The 25479-nt window shown below is 45.3% G+C and overlaps 1 protein-coding gene across 2 annotated transcripts in view; it reads left to right on the plus strand.

Moving 5' to 3' along the window:
- Positions 1-1717: 1717 nt before the first annotated feature.
- Positions 1718-25479, plus strand: part of Lmln (leishmanolysin like peptidase) — a 57203-nt gene continuing 33441 nt past the window's right edge. For both annotated transcript variants that reach the window (XM_041673398.1, XM_041673399.1), the window contains exons 1-9: positions 1718-2008; positions 5495-5592; positions 6456-6486; positions 7708-7790; positions 8511-8628; positions 14860-15038; positions 18200-18305; positions 20036-20130; positions 24761-24878. In XM_041673398.1, the coding sequence (XP_041529332.1) occupies positions 1718-2008; positions 5495-5592; positions 6456-6486; positions 7708-7790; positions 8511-8628; positions 14860-15038; positions 18200-18305; positions 20036-20130; positions 24761-24878 (1119 nt within the window). The remainder of the gene's footprint in view (positions 2009-5494; positions 5593-6455; positions 6487-7707; positions 7791-8510; positions 8629-14859; positions 15039-18199; positions 18306-20035; positions 20131-24760; positions 24879-25479) is intronic.

Consider the following 25479-nt stretch of genomic DNA (forward strand, 5'->3'; position numbering starts at 1 on the left):
GTGGGGTGAGGTGCTGTGATGAACATACATATTTAATATTGATGGGGAAAGTGCAATACAAGGAGTTGAAAGATCTGAACGGCGGTTCTCGCCTTGCTTGGCTGGGGATTCATTTGGGATGGGTTGAGTGGGAGTATTTTGTCGGCTATTGTCACATTTTATACGTTGGGGAAAGCCTTTGAAAAATGGCTTTCCTTGATTTTAAAGTGCAGTGCGTATTTTTAAGAGAGTAAGCACAGCCCGGCGGTGGTGGTGCACGCCTTTAATCCCAGCACTCAGGAGGCAGAGGCAAGCGGATCTCTGTGAGTTCGAGGCCAGCCTGGTCTACAAGAGCTAGTTCCAGGACAGGAACCAAAAGCTACGGAGAAACCCTGTCTCGAAAAATCAAAAAAAAAAAAAAAAGAGTAAGCACAGCTGTAAATTACTTGTATTTTCGAGGATGTACAAGACATGAAGACATCTTCATGTGTGGTTGCTAGGAGCGGTTTTATTAACCAGTCTGAACTGCAAAGGGCCTGGACTATTAGCACTAGAGTGTCTTGAGTCCTTCCCACGGTAAGATGATTGTCCTAGGAGCCATGTTGGGGGAAAGACTGACTGGTTCCAGCTGAAGTTGACATTCTGCAAGTCCTATTTGGGAGTGTGTTCTCCAAAAGAGCAACAACTTAGAAATGAATTAGATATGTCCTCAATCCAGTCACAAATGTAGGTTAGCTCACTAAATCCTTAAGGGAATTCACATTGGAGAAATCTAGGTTTCAAGGGTAGGAAGTGCCAATCTTGAGCTTATTCCAATGGAAATTTTTATCAAAAAGTCAAAGCAACTTGTGTTTGAGGCTCAGTTAGGATGTGACCAGCAACCTCAGGAATAAAGTATGCTGTAATGTGTAAAGTATGTGTTTAGAGAAAACACGGTGTGAACGGAGCCAGCCTTTTAACTCGGGTGAACGGAAACAAGAGGTCAGGGGTAGTGTAATGAAAGTTTTTCCGTTACTGAGAACCGGTGTGAAAAGAATATTTTTGGGTTATCTTGGCAACTAAATTGAAGTCAGCTGGGATTTGTGATCTTACAGTTTTGACAACTGAAGTAGAGTGGGTTCCGTAAACGGTAATTCTTTAAACTTAATTTTTTAATTTCCATTTTAAAAGCAGTTGGTTCTGAAGGTTTCAATGATAGTAGATGAGTAGACGTTTACAAGGTTGCGCAGCCTTGTAACAGGAGTTGAAGCGTTTGGCGCTGTGGGCAATAACACTGGATAGAGTCCCTGTGGAGTGCTTCGTAAGAATCAGGCATCTTAGCTAAGTAGAGAAAGGTATAAGGAATGACTTATGACATGGAAATAAGTTTTGCAAAGGCTTCAAACATCACGTAGTTAGGATCGACCCAACTTTTCCTGGATTAATACTGCCCGACAAATGCCGTAACCCTAGTCGGTTGTCTAGGCAGCTTAAGCGATGGGGCTGCAAAGGACTGAAAGGCATCTGGTTCAGTAGACCGTAAGCGTCCTGGCAGCTGCCGGGTAGTTAGTGGACTGGTGAATGAAGTAGGACGAGCGGCTTCCGAGGAGCCGTCCCCCACGCCCCTCGGATCCGCACTAATCCCGGCTAGCCCTGGGTTCCCACAGCTCGGGTCACGTGGGCTGCCTGGCGGCCTTCATTGGCCTGCTCGACGCTCGCGCGGACGCCGCTGCCCCGGTCCTCCGCCGGACCTGGCGTGATGCGGGCCAATGGCGAGGCGGCTAAGGGCCCGCCACCTGTCCGCAGCCAGGGCGGGCGGCGGTGGGGAGGCGTCGCACTCCATGGTAACGACGCCGGCTCGAAGATGGCGGCCGCTGGGGCTGGAGGAGCGGGCGGCCTGGGAGCAGGCCCGCGGGGCCGCTGGGGCGGCTGCCTGTGGGTGCGAGGCGTCCTGCTCGTGCTGGGCGGGCTTCCGGCCGGCGCCGCGGCTGCTCCCGTCTCCCTGAGCACTTCGCCGCCGTGTCGGCATCACGTCCCTTCCGACACTGAGGTAGGGCGCAGCTGGGCGCGAGCGGGCCGGGCGAGGGCGTGCTGGGGTAGCACGGAGGGTGTGGCGTCCGGGGCGCCGGACTGCAGGTGCTCTGCAGGAGGAAGCCGGCGCCAGTCCGCCGTCAGCCCCTGCTCCCGGCAGAGCGCACGAGTTGGACACTTGTCCCCTTCCCGTTCCTCTTAGACAGGAGCCCTGCAAACTTGGGCGAGCACCAGAATAAGCAACCGAAGCAGTTGTTAAAACAGCTTGCTGCCCCACTCCCTCACTTTCTGACTCAGGAGGTCTGGCATGGATCCCCACGGTTCTGATCCCTACATCCTGATGCTGCTCCCCCAAGCACCACACCGGGAACCGCTTATTTGAAGACTTGGGAAGCGGCTTATGGGAGAACAAGACAACTGCTCTTGAGGACTGCTGAGAGGTCTCTGGAGACAAAGTTCCGGCTTTGCTTTCTAGTTATTTATAGCTGTGCTGTCTTTATCCCATCCCCCTACCCCTGCAAAGTCTGCTCCTCCTTCCACCTCTTTCTCTCCCAGTTTAAATTCCTTTGGTCTTAGTTCAGGTCTCAACCTCAGATCTGCCTAACCAAACTAGCCCGGTAGAATGTTCTTTCCATTTCCACAGAACGCCTTATCTGCCCTGTATCCTGGCGCGTAACCAAGTTCTGCTCCGGTTACACTTAGCTCTCAGACCTGCCCTGCAGTGTAATTTAGTCCTAAATTCCTTGAGATAACATTTGCGTTGTTCTGAGTCCTTCATTTGGAGGCAGTTCTGTGGTTCCTGCTCCTCTGCGAGTAAACAAGCACTTGAGACCGGACTGCATGGTGTGATTGGCGGTTCGCTTGTATCAAGAAAGCTTTACCGAGAAAAACCGTTTCAGCTCAGAAATCTCAGCCTGCTCGTTTTATAGTCATTTCCAAGAATGTGGTGTATAGGCTGTTTACTCTATGAGCCAGGCTATTAAGTGGTTGTGTTATGATTGTTTGCTTTGCCGTTTTTGTGAGCCAGGGTTTCATACAGCCCTGGCTAGTTGTGAGCTGGAGGATGCTGGTGGTCTGATATGCCTGCCCGTCTCACACATCCCTGTGTCTTCTTGCAGGGCTGTAGCGTTTATCATGACACTGTCTTTCAGCTGCATTATTTTACGTATTTTATTGAGACTGGGTCTCCGTAACCAGGCTAGTCTTGCATTCGCTGTGTAGCTCGAACTGGCTTCTAAGTCGCATTGAATAGCACCTCTGAACGCTATCTGATATTTTTGTTGTCTCTAGGTTTTTTTCTTTAAGACTGTAGTCCAGACTAGCTTGAACTTGCTGTGTAGCTCAGGCTGGCTGGCCTTGAACTCCCAATCCCCCTGCCTCAGTTTCCATTGTGCAGCATCATTCCTGACTCTGGTCCTTTAGCTTCTGCAGTGAGCTTTTCGTTTAAGTCAGTGTTCTTTTAAGCCCCCCCCCCCCCCCCACACACACACACACCTGGTCCATAGGGTTAGTTTTTGCTCCTCTTCCTCAGCATGGGTCACACTGTGCTGTTGGCTGTTGAGTCTTCATTAGGTAGTTTCGCTGTGGGCTGCCCCTCTGGCAGTTTTTCTCCTGTAACTGTGGTGCTGGAAGATCTGAACAGTTCTACCCAGCAAGCTTGTAAGACTGTCTGCATTCTGCCACCTATGCAAAACCAGAATGGGGTGTGTTCCCAGGGGGGAAAGTAGCCTTATAAATCAGAGGTGCACTATATAGATGAGGTTTATTTATGTGCATTGGTGTTTTGCCTGCATGTGTGTCTGTGTGAGGGTGTCGGTTCCCCTGGAGCTGGAGTTACAGACAGTTGTGAGCTGCCTGCCACGTGGGTGCTGGGAATTGAACCCAGGTCGTCTGGAGGAGCAGCCAGTGCTCTTTAACCACTGAGCCACCTCTCCAGTCCCCAGTTTCTATATTGAGTAGGTTCTTACAAGCTGTGCCTTTTCGTCCTCCAGTGCCTTCAGATAGTATTCCTTTGTCGTTCCATTTTCTGAATCAGCAGCTCATGCAGCCCAGCCTGGCCTGGAATTGACTTTGTAGCCTCTACCTGCCTCCACATCCCAAGTGTTGGGATTTAGCCTCAAGTCATATTCCTTTCAAATATTTCCTCCAAATGTGATGATATATGATGTATATGAAGCTACCATTCCATTTCCGGAAGCCAGCAGTTCCCATGTCCACTTTTGATGTTAGTGCTAAACTTTATGTTCTGGATTCTGCAGTCTGACTGTGGCCTGTTCTATATGTTGGATCCCCTGTAACTGGAACTACAGACAGTTGTGAGCCGACATGAGGGTGCTGGGAACCGAATCCCTGGTCCTATAGAAGAGCAGCCAGTGCTCTTAACCTCTGAGCCATCTCTGCAGCCCCTAAACCTTTGTAATTTTTATTTCTCCTAAGGGGTAGGGGTCATGTAAATGATACCCAGGGAAAAGATAAATGAAGCACTCTCTTGTATGAAGTTTTAAAAAGTGACCTAAGGTTCTTTAGAACTGGGGTGATAGCTCATTTGGTGATGAGCTTCCCTTTCAGGCGTAAGGACCTGAGTTTAGTGTTCTAGAACCTGGTTTAAAACTGAAACAGACATGAATATCATACATACAACCCTAGCCTTGGGGAAGCAGAGACAGGGGCACTGCTGGGCTTACTGGCCAAACAGCCTATCCTACGTGACAGCTTTCAAGCTTGTGAGAGACCCTGTCTCAAAATACAAGGTGGAGGGCATTTGCCGCCACATTTGTGTGCATACATGTCCATCTGGGTGGACACACGTACATGCGCGTGCGTGCACACTTACACTTTTAGTCTCTTGTCATTTCTTTCCTTTTTTTTTTTTTTGCTTTTCGAGACAGGGTTTCTCTGTGGTTTTGGAGCCTGTCCTGGAACTAGCTCTTGTAGACCAGGCTGGTCTCGAACTCACAGAGATCCGCCTGCCTCTGCCTCCCAAGTGCTGGGATTAAAGGCGTGCGCCACCACCGCCTGGCTTTCCTTTTTTGAGACAAGGTCTCCCTACTCACTCTGTAGCTCTGGCTGGACTTGAACTCACAGAAATTGACTGCCCCTGCCTCCCCCGTGCTGGAAATAACGGTCTGCCTCTCTTGTCATTTTCTAAAGACTTGGAATCAGCAAAACTAGACTCTATGTGACAAACTGCAAATATTAGCAAAGCCCAAGCCTTTTTGGCAGCTGCTGTTACTATGGTGATTTACTCACATCACTCAAGTTCAAAATACTTATCTCTCGGACGATAGCATTTGTTTGGGAAACATTGGGTGTGCAGGACTGCTAACATCTTAGAATGTAAAGTAAGGGACTTTAGGGGTGTATCGTACTTAAACTTGGCTCATTAATTTTGTTTAGGTCTCAATTGGGTAGTTAAATAAACACATTATATTTAAATTCTACTTATATAAAGAAAAATGTCATAATAACCTTTTTAAAAGAGTTTTTAAACTATTCCTTCTTCTAGGTCATAAGTAAGGTTCATCTTAAGACGAATCATGTGGTCAGGAGAGACACTGATGGGCACCTGCGAATCAAGACTGTCTACGATGCAAGCATTGAAGAGTAAGCTTGCCGCTCCTTTGCCATCCGTGTGTTGTTGGTTTGAGACATCCTACCGTGCTGCCCAGACTGTCACTCGCGATGTTGCCCAGGCTGGCCTCAAACTCACTCCCATCTTCCTGTCTCAACCTTATCACCTTTTTCTATTGTCAGCCTAAGCATTGAAGATATTCTTGTGGTTATCTAACATAATATCTATAGATAGAGCTAGAAATAACTCTAAAAGAACTAGAAGTAACTCTAATATAGAACTGAGTTGAAATCGTGTTTTATTCTGAGTAGGCAAAGGCCATGGTATGTAGTTAAAATCTGTTTATTGTGAATAATTTAAGGAGAACAAATTCGACCTTACTTGACTGCAGACCTGGAAGACACTTGTCAGTAAGTTTTTAAAGGAAAAATAAGAGGGGCTGCAAATATGAACAATAATAAGGAAGTTTAGAGAATTATTTGCTAGGTAGATGCTGTATGTAATGGAATGTCATCCAAGAGCGGTCCAGACAGCAGGCAGACGAGTATGAAATAGAGCAGTCCGTGTCTTTCTCCAGTCTAACCGTCTGCATAAGTGAGATGTGTGCTATCAGACTTAGTTCCGTGTCTGGGCACAGGGTGATGTCTCACAGACCCTTCGCGGTAAGCTGAGACTCGGGAAGACAAGCTCCCAAATATGCAACTGTGTGCTTCTGTGGGGAATGTCCTAGGGCCCTTGAGATACAATCAGAGAGCTAGGATGTGCTGTGACTTAGGGTGGCCGTGCTTTTCTTGTGTGGTAGTAGTTCCCACTAGGCAAGTACCCTACCGCCCCTTATGAGCTATGTCACCACCCCTTAGAGCACAAGTTCTTACGTTTTTCTCATCATTTTCAGGCTGCTCCCTGAGAAAAGATACCTTGTAAAGGTATGTAATAATAAATACTCGTGAAGTTGATACTTCAGACAGGTACATTTTATTATGTGCTAATTCTCCCATGAAAAGGAACAATGTATACGTGACTGGTTTGTGAATGAATGAAGAAAAGATTTTGGTAGTAAATATATTTTCCATTTTAATAACAGTGTTTTATGATAATGCTTAGCGAAACTTAGAATTTAACATTAAATTAATCATTTTATAATTTGGTATCGTCAGTCTGTCAAGTTTTGAGGGAGCAGAGCATGCTGAGGACAGGGTGGGCACAAAGGGCAGTTTCACATTCTCCGCATGAGGATTGACTGGCGTGGCAGTGTGACTTGGCCGAGGCATTATTATTTCCTCTTTACTCTGTGTGTGTGTGTATGTGAGTATAGGTGAACGCAGAGAAGTCAGAGGCTGACTTTTAGAAGTGGCTCTCGTTCCGTCACAGTTCCCAAGGCTGAATTACGTCCATCAGGGATCAAGCTTTTTTGGCACATGCCTTTATGATTAAACCATCTCACCGGCTCCAGAGATTTTCTAGTTTTTGTTTTTACATAGAGTCCACCTCCTCATGGTGTGTGTGTGTGTGTGTGTGTGTGTGTGTGTGTATGCACACATGCTTGTGCACAAACAGGCACAGTGGCGGTCAGAGGACAGCTTTCAGGGTTTGATCTCCCCTTGCTCCATGGGATCCTGGGATGGAAATAGGATGCTCAGTGTTCCACAACAGGTGCCGTTACCTGCTGAGCCATCTCGCCAGTCCTCATCGGTCCTTAACTGTGGGTGGAGCCTCACAATGCATACTAAGCCAGCTCTCTATGGCCCACAGACTTAATGAGCTTCTTCATAAGATTTTTCTTAACATAAGCCACCTTAATACCAGAATCTAAATCAACCTTGAATTGAAATAGTTACTAGTAGTTGGAGTGTACATCCTCATTAATGTTCTCAGTCATTAGTAGCTGTGGTTATGTTTTCTCGGGTGGGTGAGCTGGAACTGGGAAAGTTCCTAATGCTGTATTCCCAAACCCCACTAGAACACGATCTGTCTTTTCCTCCTGGATTCACTCTCTGCCGCCACATGACCTCAGACAGGTGTCTGTATTCTAGAACCCTAGGAGTTTTCTTCCTCGGTCTTATAGCTATTAATACTCTATGCTTATTTTCTTAAACACACTGTATCCCATGACTGTGATTCTAACTAAGTTTTTCTGTTTTATCTAGAACAAACTCTTCCCCCAAGCTATTTCTTATTTAGAGAAAACATTTCAGGTTCGTCGACCTGCCGGCAGGATCTTACTTAGCAGGTATGAGACATCGGTGATCACTTTCTCCGTCCAGTTAGCTCTGTGGACTGCCCTTTCTACCATGTGGCAATGCATGAAATTTATAGTGGAATTCTATTACATGTATTTAGAAACAGAACTTAAAAGGGTTGAAGAAAAGCCGGGCGGTGGTGGTTCACGCCGTTAATCCCAGCACTTGGGAGGCAGAGGCAGGCGGATCTCTGTGAGTTCGAGACCAGCCTGGTCTACAAGAGCTAGTTCCAGGACAGGCTCCAAAACCACAGAGAAACCCTGTCTCAAAAAACCAAAACCAAAAACAAACAAACAAAAAAAAAAGGGTTGAAGAAGCCCCTGCTGAATGACCCCTTTCATTGTAAACTGTTGTCGCCACGCCTCCTTCCTCCTCCACGTGGTTGTATTATTTGCTTTATGAGGTGTTTGATAACCCAAGTCAAGAGGACTCCCTAAAAACTGAAGTCTTAGTGAACTGTCTGCCTAGTTAACAGTAACCATTCTTAGTGAAGTAATGTAGTAGGTGTATAGTTACTTTCTGTTGGCTAATAAAATCCCGTGACCAAGGCAGGGCTTATTTGGGGCTGATGGTTCAGAGTTGGTTCATGGTGGTGGAGAAGAGGTAATTGGTGGCAGGCAGCACAAGTGGCCACCAGCGTGTGGCTGTATTTTAACTGCTGCGAACTATTCTTTCTTTTCTGTGATTCTTGATGTGTGGATAACACGAAGACAATGCGCTACAAACCAGTACCTCCGGAAGGAGAATGATCCGCACAGGTACTGCACCGGGGAGTGTGCGGTGCACACCAAGTGTGGCCCCGTTACCGTGCCCGAGGAGCATCTCCAGGTAAGGCTTGCTGCGCTGAGCAGGGCTTTCCCTCTCCGGTGACAGCGCCAGGGCACAGTAACTCATTTGTTTGGTTTTTGTAGCGCTCTGGAGCCAGCCTGGCGCTCTGCATGCTAGGCAAGCACTCCACCATCCTGAGACTCCATTTCCTACCAACAACTGGGCACAGTTAGAGGTCTGGCTTTGTTCCTCACGGCTTTGCAGGCTTGTGTGATCTTTTCCTTGACCCGTCCACATTTGTGCCTGGGCTGCTTGTTTACTTGAAAACTGTCTTTTTTTGTAGTTTTGTTTTTTTCAGGAACATTTCTTTTAGCACTTTAAACGGGCAACTTAATGTGTCCTAAAATACAAACTGCCAGCTTCAACCCAAGTTTGTTTTTTTTTTTTTTTTTTTTTTTTTTTTTTTTTTTTGGTTTTTCGAGACAGGGTTTCTCTGTGGTTTTGGAGCCTGTCCTGGAACTAGCTCTTGTAGACCAGGTTGGTCTCGAACTCACAGAGATCCGCCTGCCTCTGCCTCCCGAGTGCTGGGATTAAAGGCGTGCGCCACCACCGCCCGGCTGAACCCAAGTTTGAACTTTATTCCATAATACTAGCAGCTGCCCAGGCCCAGTGACACAGGCCTCCAGATTTACCGAAGCAAGAGGATCACTTGAGCCTATGAATTCAAGATCAGCTGGGGCAACCTTGCAGGGTTCTGTTTCAAAAAAGGCATAATAGCAATTGTATAATATGTGTTCAAGAGTATTCTTTATGAAATTATAACTAGACCTATTTAGGTTATTAAATTACAGTGCAGCTATAAAATGGAATGGTTAAAAAATGAAGTCAGTCTGTACTGACTTGAAGTGATATTTAAGCTCTTAACTGAAAGAATAAAAATTGGAAGTCAATAAGTAGGTCTGGTTAGCTTGTTTATCTGAAAAGTACAGATCGCATATGCAGAAAGAAAACAAAACCCTATGCAGTGAGCCAGGTGCAGCAATATTGTCTAGTCCCAGCACTTGGAGGGCAGAAGCAGGAGGCTCTTGGGTTTGGTTCCAGCCTGGGCTACATAGCAAGACTTATTTCAAAAAGCAAAATAAATAAGAAAAAGGAGTATCTGGAGGAATATACACACTAAACAATCCAGATACAGTTCAAAATGCTTAATTTTTATTTATTTTTTATTTTTTCTATTTTGAATAACTGATTTGCCTGAATGATGTGTGCAATACCTGGGGAGGCCAGAAGAGGGCATTAGATCCCTGTAACTGGAGTTAAAAAAAACAGTTGTGCGCTGCTCTGTGGGTGCCAAGAATCAAACTTGGGTTCTCTGGAAGAACAACCAATGTTTTTAACCTTTGAGCTGGCTCTCTAGCCCTGGTTTTCTTTCTTTAAAAAAAACAAAAACTAGCCGGGCGGTGGTGGCGCACGCCTTTAATCCCAGCACTCGGGAGGCAGAGGCAGGAGGATCTCTGAGAGTTCGAGAACAGCCTGGTCTACAGAGCTAGTTCCAGGACAGGCTCCAAAGCCACAGAGAAACCCTGTCTCGAAAAACCAAAAAAAAAAAAAAAAAAAAAAAAAAAACTATTTTTAACTTAATAATAAACATATACGTCTATATGTTTATGAGCATATGTGCCCATGGAGGCCGTAGAAATCAGATCCCCTGGAACTGGAGTTTTGGGCAGATGTGAGCAGTCTAACATGAGTGCTAAGAACTGAGCTTGGGTCCTCTGTAGGAGCTGTATGTGCTACTAACTACTGAGTCATCTCTCCAGCTCCTAATGGTTTCCGTTAAGAGTTACATGTGATGGGATTGGGGGAGGAGCTGGAGAGACAGAACATTTGATGCTATTGTTAAAGACTGGTGCATTTGGTGCACCTGAGAGGCTACCAGCCACCCGTGATTCTAGCTCCAGGGACTGCAGTACCATGTGGGTACTGATGATCACACTTGGTGCTCAGGCCTCTCACCAGCCCCTCACTGTTTACAGGTATAGGCAGTTTAACAAGAGGGACTGTTTACAGCTGTTGCGAAGCTCAGCGAGATGTGCACAGAGAGGAATGTCACCTTAGACTGCAAGCACAAACTGCGTCATGAGGGACCAACTGTACCTTGTATTCTTTTGTATTGTCTAAATGTTTAACACAATTCTGAGTTTTTCTATTTTACTGATTGTGTGTGTGTGTGTGTGTGCATGTATGTTTGGCATGTTTGAGTGTGATGTGATGTATTTGTGTAAGTGTGGGCTCGTTCTTGCCAAGGCACTTGTGTGGTGGTCAAAGGACAGTTATCAGGAATTAAAATTAGTTTTTCTTTCCCTCTGAGTCCTGGGGATCAGAGTCTCCAATTGTCAGGCCACAAGCAAGTGCTTTACCTGCTGAGACATCTTGCTGGCCCGGGAATTTGCTTTGCTATTTATTTATTATTTATTTTTTTAAGATAGAATCTCTATATAACCCTGACTATCCTGGAATTCACTCCATAGTCCGGGCTGGGCTTGATTTCTACATCTCTGCCTGAGATTAAGGGTGTGTGCACCACCACTCCCAGCTAGTTGCTTTTTTTTTTTAATGTTTTATTATACTTAGTTATTTATTTTGTGTGTTTATGCCACGGCATATATGTGGAAGTCAGAGGACATCATTTGAAAGTTGGTTCCATCTTTCACCATGTAGGGTCCACGCTCAAACTCCAGTCAGGCTTAGCAACACTGCCTCTACTGCCATGCCACCTCACCAATCCAAACTTTCTTTTTACTGGGAAATACTTTCCATTGGGTTGGAAGTTTTTATTAGTTAGACTTGAAATAATCCTATGCAAAGGAAGTTCCCGGGCCAAGAATGATGTTGGTGGTAGAGCACTGTCTACCACGTGTGTTCCATTCCTAGCACAGCAAAATGGCAGTGTAGGGGTGTGTGGGTGTGTGTGTGGGCGGATGTAGGTGTGGGTGAGTATGTGTGGGTGGGTGTGTAGGTGTGGGTGTAAGTGGGTGTGGGTGTGGGTGTGTATGGGTGTGGGTGGGTGTAGGTGTGGGTGTGTATGGGTCTGGGTGTAGGTGGGTGTGGGTGTAGGTGGGTGTAGGTGTGGGTGTGTATGGGTATGGGTGTAGGTGGGTGTAGGTGTGGGTGTGTAGGTGTGGGTGTGTAGGTGTGGGTGTGTAGGTGTGGGTGTAGGTGGGTGTGGGTGTGTAGGTGTGGGTGTGTGTGGGTGTAGGTGTGTATGTGTGGGTGGGTGTGGGTGTGTGTTGGGTGTGGGTGTAGGTGTGGGTTGTGTGGGTGTGTGTGTAGGTGTGGGTTGTGTGGGTGTAGGTGGGTGGGTGTGGGTGTAGGTGTGGGTGTAGGTGTGTGTGGGTGGGTGTGGGTTGTGGTGTGGGTGTGGGTGGGTGTGTTTGTGTAGGTGGGTGTGTAGGTGGGTGTGGGTGTGTGGGTGTGGGTGGGTGTGTGGGTGGGTGTCGGTGTAGGTGTGGGTGGGTGTAGGTGTGGGTGTGGGTGTGTGTAGGTGTGTGTGTGTGGGTATCGGTGTGGGTGGGTGTGTAGGTGTGGGTGTGTGTGTAGGTGTGGGTGTGTGTAGGTGTGTGTGTGGGTATCGGTGTGGGTGGGTGTGTAGGTGTGGGTGGGTGTGTAGGTGTGGGTGTGTGTAGGTGTGTGTGTGGGTATCAGTGTGGGTGGGTGTGGGTGGGTGTGGGTGTGTGTAGGTGTGGGTGTGTGTAGGTGTGTGTGTGGGTATCGGTGTGGGTGGGTGTGTAGGTGTGGGTGGGTGTGTAGGTGTGGGTGTGTGTAGGTGGGTATGTTCAACCTTCATTTCTGTCACATTCTGTGTGACACATACCTGGCCAGAAGTAACTGGGGAGAAAAGGGTTTCTTGCAGCCTACAGTTCCAGGTCATTAAGGGAGTCAAGGCGAGCATTCTAAAGACGGACTTGGTTGGGATTCCAGGGAACTATAGCTGGACCCTTGCTAGCCGCCTATGTTCAGCTTACCTACAGTTCAGGACCGCCTGCTTAGGGATGGTACCACCTACAGGAGCCCACTGTATCAGTTAACCTCCCACAGGCATGCCCACAGGCCAGCATGCTCTCTAGGCAACTCCTCATTTGAGGCTGCCTTCTCTTGGGAGTCTAGGTTGTAGCAAGTTGACCTAGAAGTAGAAGTAACCAGGGGTATGTTTTATTGTTTTGGTTTGGGTTTGTTTTGTTTTGTTTGTTTTTGAAATGGATTCTCACTATGTAGCCCTGGCTGTCCTTATAGGGAAATGTGTTACAGTTGTAGTGTTGCAGGGATATCCGGACTTATTGGGAAGCCAGGCTATACTTAGAGCCGCAGTAGGACAGCTCTGGAGGGGTAGAGTCGCAGTAGGACAGCTCTGGAGGGGTGGAGCTGCAAAAGGTGCTCAGCTGTGGAGCAAAGGTGTCCTGACTATAGATAGGGAACCCAGGCTACCTGAAGCTGGGGTGCGGTAGGGGATGGTCTCCCCATAAGATATAGTGATCCTGCTTTTCTCCTGGAGAAAACAGCTGAGCTCTGCTCTGTTCCCTTAGGGGAATGTCCTAGCTGATCTGCGGCTTATCTGGCCCAAGATGTTTCTTTTTTTGCTAAGACTCTGCTAAAGGGGAAGCAGGTGAAGAAATGTAGCAATCTCCTCCAGCTCCGGGGGGGAAAAAAGTTGTTACTTTTTTCTGCCCAGCCTTGATCAGTCCTCCTTAAGAAGTGTCCTAGCAAGGTTTTTCTGTTCTGTTCCGCCTTGCTCAGGCCTTTAGGGGAGCGTCCCAGCAAATATTTCAGCTCAGTTCCCTAGGTGATGTCCCAGCCAGGTTCTTCTGCACCTGCGACTCTTGAGAAAGAGATTTATTTGGGAAGGAGGAGCCTAGGAGAGGGGCTACCTCTGCCTGGGAGGGATAAATGGCTAACTGGAAGGTCAGAGAGGTTTATATAGGGCTTCTTAGGGGCAGACTTTTCCCAGGTCTTCCTGGGGAGGGATTGGTTAGTTGGTCAGGGGCAGAGATGGCCCTGATTTCAGGGCCAAACTGTGTTTCTTTCACTGGTCCTTTTTAGCTTTTTGACTCTAATATTAGGACCAGGGCATATTTCTTTCACTGGCTCTGATTCTAGAGACAGTGTCCTTCCTTTCTTCCTTCTTTCCTTCCTCCCTCCCTTCCTCCCTCTTTTCTTTCTTTCTTCCCGTCTATTTATTCATTGTGTATTCACAGTGTCCTGCCCAGAAGAGGACACCAGATCTCATTACAGATGATTGTGAGCCACCATGTAGTTGCTGGGAATTGGATTCAGGACCTCTGGAAGAGCAGCCAGTGCTCTTAACTGCTGAGCCATCTCTCCAGCCTCAGTGTGTTTCTGTGACACTAGTTTCAGAGTCAGGGCACTTGTCTTTAGTCCTGGGTTCAGGGATAAAGATGTTTCTTTTCCTGGCCCAGGTCTCAGATCCAGGGTATATTTCTTTTACTGACCCTGGGTTCAGAGTCAGGGTGCTCAGTGATTGGATGGTTTCCTGCTCCAGTTGTCCCTTTTACCCTACAGTCCTAGTACTCCCTCTGTAGACCAGACTGGCTTTGCACTTACAGAGCTCTGCTTGCCTCTGCCTCCCGAGTGCTGGGACTAAAGGATTTCATCACTATGCTCAGCTTAGTCTCGGGGTTTAAAAAGCATTTGTTTCTTTTTCTCTGCATCCATGTTTATTGACCTCTATAAATAGCGGTCATTTATTTTTGTTGAGTATAAATTAAAACTTTTAGTGAAATAAATTCACTAAAAAGAGGTATATTGGTCTGGACTCCAAATCCCAGCATGCCAGGTCCTGGCCCCTCCCAGTTCCCCCTTGGGGCCACCCGAGAGCGCAGGAATCCCATTAAACCTGGATATTTTTTAATTTGGCTTGTTGTGATTTGGCTTGATTGGGATTTTTGTTTTGGCAGAGAGCTCTCCTTAGGAAAAAATTCTAACAAGAGATAAGAACAGAACAGAGAAAAAGAGGTGGGATTTGTGGTCCTTGATATGGTTTTAGAGCCAGAAATCTTGCCTCGTTGCTTGGTATGGGTTTAAGGGATCCTCCTGCCTCAGCCTCCCAAAGTCCTGGGACTGTAGGTTTGCAATGCTTGCCTGCTCAGTTTCTGATTTGGGGGAGAGTTCAGGGAGAATAAGTGAGAGTTGAGTGATGTTCTTCTCTAGTCTGCAGTCACCTGATAGTGCTGCTCAGCTAAGTCTGACCTGCCTTTTCTGTGCTCCTGTGTGTAGCAATGCAGGGTCTGCCGAGAGGGTAAGTGGCCCTGCGGAGCAGTGGGTGTGCTAGACCACGAGGGGGTCCAGGATGCAGACTTCATCCTCTATGTCGGTGCTCTGGCCACTGAGCGGTGCAGCCATGAAAACATCATCTCCTACGCGGCCTATTGTCAGCAGGAGGCAAAAATGGACAGGTGAGTCTTCCTCCAAGGCTGCTTCCCAAAATGCTTTAGTGTACCGTAAGAGGAATTTTCTGTCTACTCAGTTGCTTCTAGGACTAGGAAATAAGTTGTTCAAGAAAAGAAAGCAAAAAACTTCCCTTGACTTTTTTTCTCTTTTCTTTAAAAAAAAAAGTGTTTGTTTATTCTTTGTGGGTATGTACACCTGAGGTAGAGGGGTGTGTGTGTGTGTGTGTGTGTGTGTGTGTACACCACATGTGTAGGAGCCAGGCATCAGATTCTCTGAAATTGGAGTCAGGGGCAACTTTGAGCCACCATGTGGGTGCTGCGAATCAAACCCGGGCGCTCTGGAAGAACGATCGGTGCTCTTAACTACTGAGCCATCTCTCTCAACCTCTCTTTGCCTTTTTCATTCCAAAAAACTCCAAGAAAAAAAATACTATCAAGAGAGAATTTCTGATTAATAAATAAACCACAAAAGACTGAGATTTTTATTGTCATATTAATTCCTATCCAAGGAACCAATTTGGACTTTAAATTTTACCTTTAACATCTTACACTGTAAGAATGTAAGAATAGCCGGGCGATGGTGGCACACGCCTTTAATCCCAGCACTCGGGAGGCAGAGGCAGGCGGATCTCTGTGAGTTCGAGACCAGCCTGGTCTACAAGAGCTAGTTCCAGGACAGGCTCCAAAACCACAGAGAAACCCTGTCTCGAAAAACCAAAAAAAAAAAAAAAAAAAAGAATATAAGAATATTCTAGTATTTTACTTGTATTACCTACCAACTTAACATCTTAATTACTGGGTAAATCAATAAAAATTGATTACATATGCAAAAGATTGCCTGTCACACACCAGAAAACTACTTAAAGAAAGTAGTAACTCTCACGTGACCTAGAGCAGTGTGGTTCTCAGCCTGTGGGTTGTGACCCTTCCGGCAAACCTCTAGCTCTACATTACAGTTCATAAAAGTAGCAAAATTACATTTATGAAGTAGCAACAAAGCTACTGTTGCAGCTGGGGTCCCACAGCATGAAGAATTGTGTTCAAGGGCTGCAGCATTAGGAAGGTTGAGAGCCATCGACTTAGAGTGTTAAAGTGTGAGACTCAGAAGTTAGCACGCTGATGTGTGCATTTTCAACTTTAGAGAGTTTAGTTTTTCTTTGATATGTTTGTGTATTCGTTTATTTTTGAGCTGGGGTAGCTAAGTAGCCTGTCTCTGCCTCCCGAGTGCTGGGGTTAAAGGCAGTGGAATATTTTTGAGACATACACCTTCATTTGTACTTCAAAATCTAGTTCTTTCCCTAAATTTGAACTAAACCATGTGGATTGCATATATACAAAATCACATTTTTTATATAAAGTGTTAAAACAACATTGCAAAGACAAGAGTACCTATGTGTATTTGGATATTCTAAGGAAATACAGAATTTCCAGTCATCCCAGTTTAGGGTGTCCTGTCATAGCTGTAGCACTGAATGTCCCAGGTTAGAGGAGACAGAGGAAACTGTTGAGTCTTGGGCAAACTCAGATGGTTTGAAAATAACATGCATGGTATTGTTGACAGTAGTAGCCACTGGTGCTGGACATTAGAAGAGACAAGGGAGGGGGCGGTAACAATATTTTTACTGTCTTCTTTATATATTTATTTTCAAAAGAGTTTGTTTCTATCTAATGAATATGGGTGTTTTGTTTGCATATGTGTCTGTGTACCGCTTATTTACTGTGTGGCTGCAGAGCTATAGACAAGTTGTGAGCCACTGTGTGAGTGCTGGGAACTGAACCAGGTCTTCTTGAAGAGTAGCCCATGCTCTCAGCTGCTGAGCATCTCTTCAGCCTTCCTTATATGTTTCTAATTGTTTGAGCATATTCTGTTCTACTGCGAGCTTTTAAAACCATTTATAAAAGCTGTGTTGAACTTTCTATGTGAGGTTCAAGGTGACTAGCCTGGATGAGTGAGGAAAAGGATATAAAAGTCCCAAGTTGCCTGTATCTAAATTAGGTTGTCTCATTTCTGCATCTCATGATGCTGAAAGCACCTACTGGTCCTGCTGGCCTTCTGCTGAGAGAATTCAGGGAGGAGTCAGGCATGAGAGTCCTGTAACGGAGAGGTGTTTAGTTCTGTTACACTGCTCTCTACTTAGCTGTGGCACTGTAACGATGCCATTTGATGTGGATGAATAGGAAAGAATAAATGGTCTTTGTACGAATGACTGTGGAACTAATCCCACCTGGGGAAAGATTGGGTTTCTTCGGAGAGTGTCGGTGTGGAACCAAAGGCGGCACAGTGTCTTTGCTCCTGCCCCTGCCTCCGTGAGAAGTGTCGGTGTGGAACCAAAGGCGGCACAGTGTCTTTGCTCCTGCTTCCTGCCTCCTTGAGAAGTGGTCTCACTGACCAGGCTGCCTGGAGCTCACTTACTACCTGGCTTGAATGTGAAACTCACCAGCAGACTCCAGGCTGGCCTTGAACTCCAAAGTGATCCTCTTGCTTCTACTTCCCAGGTGCTAGAATTGCAAGCATGCTTGGTTTAGTATAGGCAAGTTAGTAAGATCCTATATCAAAATGGAAAGCAGAAAGCTGGAGATGAAGCGTCCTAGTAGAGTGCTTGCTTAGCCAGTGTGAGCCCTGAGTTCAGCCGGGAAACAAGGAGAGAAAGAGAAGTGGAGGGGTAGAAATTCTTACTAGCAAAAAGCCATGTGGACCTATCCCTGCCAAAAGGTCATTTAAACAGGCCTGATGGTCCAGGCCTGCGATTCCAGCTATTTAAATGGGACAAAAGTTTGTTTTCAGTAGACAGCTATAACTTAGTGAGGTTTATGCTGTTTCCACAGTGGGCGGTTAAAGCGAGGGTAGAGAAAAGTTTGGGTTCCTTCATATTGTCTGTTTGCCACCTCTTTGAAAGACAGCAGGATACATGGAGTTAATTGTTCAGGGTGATGAGCACTTGAAAACCTCTATGGTGCCTCTGTACCCCTCAAAAACAGGTGCTGCTTTCCCGTGCCATTGGAAAGCAGCGAGAGAGAGAGAGAGAGAGAGAGAGAGAGCTCGAATTAGCTGTCTGATAGTAAACAAATCATGTCCTTGCGCTGTCTTCTGTAGAGAAGTATAGATTAGCAAATACTGTAATTACTACTCTGGAATATAGTAGAAAATGTCGTGTTTATTTTAACAGGCCGATAGCAGGATATGCTAACCTGTGTCCAAATATGATCTCCACCCAACCGCAAGAGTTTATTGGGATGCTGTCCACAGTGAAGCATGAAATCATTCATGCCCTGGTAAATGCTATTAACTTCTGTCACTTCCTTCAGACCGCTGATTTATTGCTTGTGCTGTGGTCTTAATACATGCTTTCAATGACATGTGAATTCCTAGGGTCATGCTCGGTAAAACCTAGTTAGTTGTGTTCCTTTCGACGGGAATTTTTAATGGTCAGGATGGGAGTAGGTTTGAGTTTCACTAGCTGGTATAATTTGCAATTAAACTAACATTGCCATTGGGTAAGTAGGACTTTGGAAGAGATGATTAAACTTCTAAAGAAAAGAATCTTCAAGCCAGATGTGCTGACTCAGGCCTGCAATTCTTTTTTTTTTTTTAATATTTATCTATTATGTATACAATATTCTGTCTGTGTGTATGCCTGCAGGCCAGAAGAGGGCACCAGACCCCTTTACAGATGGTTGTGAGCCACCATGTGGTTGCTGGGAATTGAACTCAGGACCTTTGGAAGAGCAGACAATGCTCTTAACCTCTGAGCCATCTCTCCAGCCCAGGCCTGCAATTCTTACGTTTGAGATGCTGACCATGATTACAAGTGTGTGCTACTGTACCCAGTGTATGCAAATCCAGGGCTTCATACACACTAGATAGCCATTCTACCAACTGACTGCCTCTGATGCACACACACACACACACACACACACACACGAAATAAATTGTAGATATATGTATGTGTATATAGTGCCAGTTTGAGGCTTAGATGTTGAGCTTTTATAGATGCTGTTAGGAGTAGACTTGATCCCCAGCTCCGTATACCATTCAATATTGTTAATAATTTTTAGTAGTAGTAGCTGCAGTTTTGACACTTAGTAAATTTGGGTGAAGAAGATAGCACTAAAATGTCCCTGTTATCATTGTCCATGGTGCCTTAGGTTGTGTTTAGTATAAATAGATAATACTTAAGTCTAATATTTATAAATAAAGGCCACTGAAGTGGTAGGGATTGGCCCTGTAATTCATTCATTGTTCCAGTTTTATATTCTCAGCTTTTGTTCTGCATTTGGAAATGATCCATGACAGGGTCTCCAACAAGGAAAGACACTAAAATACCTGTAAAACCACACATATGAATTAAAAAGTGTAATTCCCCACGCTCTGTAGTGTGTGCCTGGAGGTATGATAATAACATAGCATTGATATGTAGAGCCTGAAGGCAGATTTAAAACATATAGTGTATTTAGAAAATCTTGTATTGAACATTTACATCAGTGGGCTGGAGAATGCATACTGCTCTTTCAGAAGACCCAGCCAGTTCCTCACAGCCACGTGGAGCAGATTGCAACCACCCTCGCTCCAGCTCCATGGCATCTAGCACCCTCTTCTGGCCCCTGAGAGCACCCACACATATGTGGGTATGTTCACACAGACAGATGCCCGTTAATAAAAATAAAAATAATCTTTTAAAATGTTTACAGCGGTAGTCAAGTGTTTTAAACTGTAAATACAGCTCACTGACTTGCTGTTGAAGGCTGGGGTAACTTCTGCAGAGCTGCGTGGCACTCTTGTGACTAATATCAACACCTCCTCGTGACAGATGCAGTGACCTGTGCTCTGACTGAGCATCCTACTGTATGACTATGTCAGCATCATGGATGGTGGGTGCTGCTGTGTCTGCTCTGACTGAGCATCTTACTGTATAACTAATGTCAGCATCCTGGATGCTGGATGCTGTGTGTCTGTGCTCTGACTTAACATCCTGCTGTAGGGCGCTTTGAATTCTTCCTTCCAGGGTTTCTCTGCTGGGCTTTTTGCATTCTACCATGATCAAGATGGAACTCCCTTGACCTCACGGTCTGCAGATGGCCTCCCGCCTTTCAACTATAGGTATTTGCGATTTTCATTCTTACTCTTCTTTAGAGGGTGCTAGAACCTGAGAATCACAACACTGCCCATGCAGTGAACGACGGTGACTTCATGGCCAACCTAAAGGAGCTGAGGATACTAAGACAAAACGGACTTGAGATGGTGTGTCCAGAGGACACCCCTTGCCACTCAGGTGTCTTCCCACCATATAATAACTGATAGTTAGGCTGTGGGGGTTTTATTTATTTAACCTACTAAATTAGCAGTGTTCTGAGCCTAAAACAAGCAATGCTGAAAGCAGTTTATCAGTTAGTCCCAGGACAATAACCATCAGCGTGATGTATATAAAAACAAATATCTAAAATAAGGGTTTATATCCATAATAACACATGCAAATATTCATGACAATTTTATGATTAACAGCCAAATAATATGAACCACCTCAAAATCTATCAAAATAAGTAAATTATAATATGTGTATAAAACTGAAAACTAGAGGGCTGGAGAGATGGTTCAGAGGTTAAGAGCACAGGCTGCTCTTCCCGAGGTCCTGAGTTCAATTCCCAGCAACCACATGATGGCTCACAACCATCTGTAATGAGATCTGGTGCCCTCCATGCCAAAGTACTGTAAAATAAATAAATTAATTAAATAAATAAATCTTTTTAAAAAAATGAAAACTACATAATACTTAAAAAAGAGTGCACTATTGGCTGGGTCAGTATGTGCATGTGAGGTCATAGGTTCAGTCCCAGCATCAGCAAAAAACAAATTCACCTTTGCTGTATGCAGAAACATACTCAGGTATACTACAAAGCAAAGTAACTCAAATAGTCCATTTATATGGAAATCAGTACTGGCAATAATAAAAGGATAATGGCTTTACTTTAGGGAACCGTCTGCCAACTGCAGTAAAGTAGCTGTCACTGGGCAGTGTCACAGGGAAACCTTCCCAGGTGCTGACTGTTCCTGTCCCTTTCTCGGGGTCTGATGTAGGGTAGCCATTAGCAGTTCATCTGGTACTGGCAAGATGGCTCAGCAGGGAAAGAGCTTCTTGTACAAGCCTAACAACACGTACATGACGCATGATAAACACATACATACATACATACACACACACACAGATAATAATAAATACATTTTGAATTAAAAAAACCAACACTTGGTACTGGAGAGATGGCTCAGCAGTTAAGAACACTTGCTGCTTCTCCAGAATACTTGAGTTTTATCACAAGGCTCATAACTGCTTGTAACTTGAGGTCCAGAGGATCTGACCCCTTCTCTGATTGTCCTGGTACCTGCACATAAGTGACATACACACAGGCACATAATTAAAAGATAAAATTTTAATTAATCCTCATGTTATTTGCTTTTTGTATATTTTGCTTTAATTACAAAGTTCGCCAATAAAATAGTTTGTACTATTTTTTTAAGCATGTATTTGTTGATTTTTAGAATTTTTTTTTAAGACAGGATTCTTCTATTCTGCCTGTCCTAGAACTTGCTCTGTAACCCAGGCTGGCCTCAAACTCAGAGTGGGATTAAAGGCGTGCACCACCACACCTGGTTTATTTCTAGTGTTTTTAGAGTAAGTATAAAGTGCAGAATTCTAGGCAGTGGTGGAGACCCAGCTGTAATCTCAGCAGTGGGTGGTGGGGGCAGGATGATTAGAAGTTCAAGGTCAGCCTCTGCCCTGTAATCAGTTCTGGGTTGCTACAGGGACCTCATCTCAAAGAACCAAAGTGGTGGAGGACGACAACAAAGAGACAAATGTTAATGTCTAAATGGATGTTTTTCCGAGAGTGTGCTTTTTGTTTGGTGGTATGGAAGAAGCCACTCTCTGAGAAGAATGCTGGCCCTGATGGAACACGTAAATGACGAGAACAGTGCACTCTGTGCAGTGGGAGAGTGATGTGTGTAGGGGTCAAGGCAAGCTGATACTTTATGAAATCTTCCAGTATAAATGCAGATGCTAGAGTAGTAAATTCAGTCGTTAGGCATGAAGAATGGGGTTCGCCTCTAGCCTGTCTTGGAAACCATTCCTGTGCTGGTCTTGGTGGTTTGTACCTGTACTCCCAGAATCTGGGAGGCTGAGGCAGTAGGGTAAGGAGCTCAAGGCTAGCCTCTGCTACAGAGCAAGGCCAGCTTGTACTTTATGAGAGCCTGTTTAAAAGCAGACAGATGGGAGTGAGGTTTGAGAGAGACTGGTACCCTTGAAGGATGTTGGAGAACAGAATGTTGGTTGACTAATAAACTAAAAGCTGTTGTTTTCTTGCTGGCTTTGTTTACTGTGTTTAAATATTGTCTTCCCAAAATAGATAGAAATAAAATTAATGCAACCCCCCCATAGGAATAAGGGTCCTAAACAGCAAGGTACTGAGTGGGAGAGTCAGGGATAGGAAATAAGATGAAAGCAATAGTTGGTACCAGGTGGTCTTACATAAGCTGATGACTTATGCAAAGCAAGCTTATTAGGAAATATAGCACCATTTATACCATAACCACTACCCATGGGAGAGTCAGGACCCCAGAAACTCCTGTGAGGTACTGGCTTTAGCCCTAGGCTGGCCTTGCCAAGTCCACTGCTGAACAAGGACACAGAGCTAAAGTTCTCTTTGTCTTTACTCAGGACCTCTGAGACCGTCTGGGTCCGTCTTGTTCCCCACAGTGCAAACTGTTGCCATGACTTCCTCACCACACTGGACTGCATTCTCTCTCTTTCTTTCTTCCTTCCTTCCTTCTTTCCTTCCTTTCTTCCTTCCTTCCTTTGTTACTTGGTTTTGTTTGTTTTTTGAGACAGAGTTTCTGTCCTGGAACTCTCTCTGGAGACCAGGCTGGCCTCGGACTAACTGAGATCCGCCTGCCCCTGCCTCCAAGTTCTGGGATTAAAGGCGTGCACTACCACTGCCCAGCTGAACTGTATTCATTTTTAAATAAGGTCCAAAATAAGGTGCCTCTTTCAAAAACACCCAAATCTTGAAATTGGAAGTAGATATGTTATGCAAGAAATGTAAAAGGAACTGGTCCCCCCCACCCCCGAGAAAGGGCCTAACATGCCTGGCTAGCCTCTAACCTAAAGGCAGCTAAGGATGACCTTGAATTCACATTACAGGGTGTTCCACCACAGCCACTTTACTTGGTGCTGGGGACCAAGCTCAGCTCAAGCACTGAACCAGCCTAGCCGCATCTGCAGCCTAGCATTTTAGTTCTGATGATATATTTTTGGATTCTTCAGCAGCCCCTTTATCATTGTTGGATGGTCTTGTCTCTGAATAGGAACTTTGTTTCAAGTCTCCTTCATCTGAGGTGACTGTAGCCACTGCAGCCCTCTTCAGAGAATTAGTTACATAGTGCATCTTTTTTTTTTTTTTTTTTTTGGATTTTTCGAGACAGGGTTTCTCTGTGGTTTTGGAGCCTGTCCTGGAACTAGCTCTTGTAGACCACATAGTGCATCTTTTAAATGACTTGCCATCTCTTTGTGTCCTTGGATCTAGACAGCATTTCTCTGGAGGAGTAGAGAATAATGCCCTTTTAAAACCCAGATGCCCCCACCATCCTGGGTTATTGCTTACACAGTAGCCTGGAAGTTGTAGACAGGGCATGGGACCACGGAGCTGCCTGTTCTTCATGAAACTCGTCCATCTTTCATGAATAAGTGCTTCTCAGATTCATGGAGCTCATTGCTGATTTCCAAGGTTCTGAAAAAGTTGATTTGGCCAAGTTCTTGTTGATTTCACACCAGAGTTTCCAGAGACGTGTACTCTGCCATTTTCCTAAGAACTTTCTAGAATTTAATTTTGTAGATGACATGAAATAATATTTTTCCTTGATGGATAACCAGTTTCAGGGCGCAATAATTAAATCATTTTTCACTAATATGACAACATTTTTTTGTTCAGTTTTCTTACATGTTTGGGTCTGTCTCTACTTTGGTTTCTTTTTTTTTATTTTTGAGACAGGGTTTCTCCATAGCTTTTTGGTTCCTGTCCTGGAACTAGACCAGGCTGGCCTCGAACTCACAGAGATCTGCCTGCCTCTGCCTCCCAAGTCCTGAGATTAAAGGCCTGCGCCACCACTGCCGGGCTTTCTGCTTTGGTTTCTTTACTTACTTCCTCTTCCTCCTCTTTTTGTCTTTTTCTTTAAATGCAATAAACTTGTCAGAAGCAGCCTCTGAGAGCTGGGGTCTAGTCAGCTACCGAGTGCTTGCCTCGCGTCTACAACATCCTGGGCTGGATCTCCACAGTCAGCAGGAAAATAATGCAGTCATCGTCCCAGCTCAGCATTGCTATGTGAACTTTAGAACAGGTTCTCTCATCTCCCTAAGCCTCTGTCTTTACCTACAAGAGGCGATTAGAAAATCCTTATGAGCCTGGGTGTGGTGGAACACGCCTGTACCTGAAGTGTTTGGGAGGCAGAGATTGGTGGATCTCTGTGAGTTCATGGCTAGCCTGGTCTACGTAGTGCGCATAAGACCAGCTAGGACTACATAGTGAGAGCCTGTCTCAAGAAAGAAAATAAAGTGTTTATAAGTACATTACATGGATGTGGTACATAGTAAGCTCTCCAGTATTTCATTTCGTATGTTACAAGTACTTTCACATTTACAGTTGTAGTAACCTGGCAGAACGACTGTTTTCTTGTGTAATTACAGCCTGGGATTGTACCAGTGGAGTGATAAAGTAGTTCGGAAAGTGGAGCGGCAGTGGAATGTGCGAAATAATAAGATAGTCCGCCACACTGTGTATCTCCTGGTGACACCTCGTGTTGTTGTGAGTACCTTCTTTGTGTCTCATTTTTCATCATGGTCCCTGCTTTACTGGTCATTTCTGTTTAAGAATGAGTGCCAAAATTTCAGTCTGTAACAGAAAATGTAGGAAGACAATTTAATAAAGCAGCAAGCCAGGACAGAGGGGAGGAAGTGGAAATTTGGCAGTGCATCCCCATCCAACCTGCTGCTCTAAGACTGGAGGTGAGAGGTGCTTGTGCCTAAGGAGAAGCAGTATTATTCAGCATTTTTGTGGGACTCAGTCTGCAGGTTCCTGCCACACAAACATGAGAACCTAAGTTCAGATCCTCAGCACCTCCATGGTAAAAAAAAAAAAGGGGGGGGGGGAGGGCAAAACAGTTAGTACTTGTCTGTAACCCCGGGATGGAGGAGTGGAGACAGGCAGATTCCTAGAGTTCAGGTGATTGGTCAGTCAGTCTAACACAATGAGTTAGCTCCAGGTTCAGTGAGCGCGCGTGCGCACACACATACACACACACACACACACACACACACACACAGATGTATTTTATTTTATTTTATTTATTTATTTATTTATTTTTGGTTTTTCGAAACAGGGTTTCTCTGTGGTTTTGGAGCCTGTC

This window comes from Microtus oregoni, unplaced genomic scaffold (assembly GCF_018167655.1).
Source record: "Microtus oregoni isolate MIOR12 unplaced genomic scaffold, Mior012 000023F_ref0000262, whole genome shotgun sequence".
In the NCBI taxonomy this organism is placed as follows: domain Eukaryota; kingdom Metazoa; phylum Chordata; class Mammalia; order Rodentia; family Cricetidae; genus Microtus; species Microtus oregoni.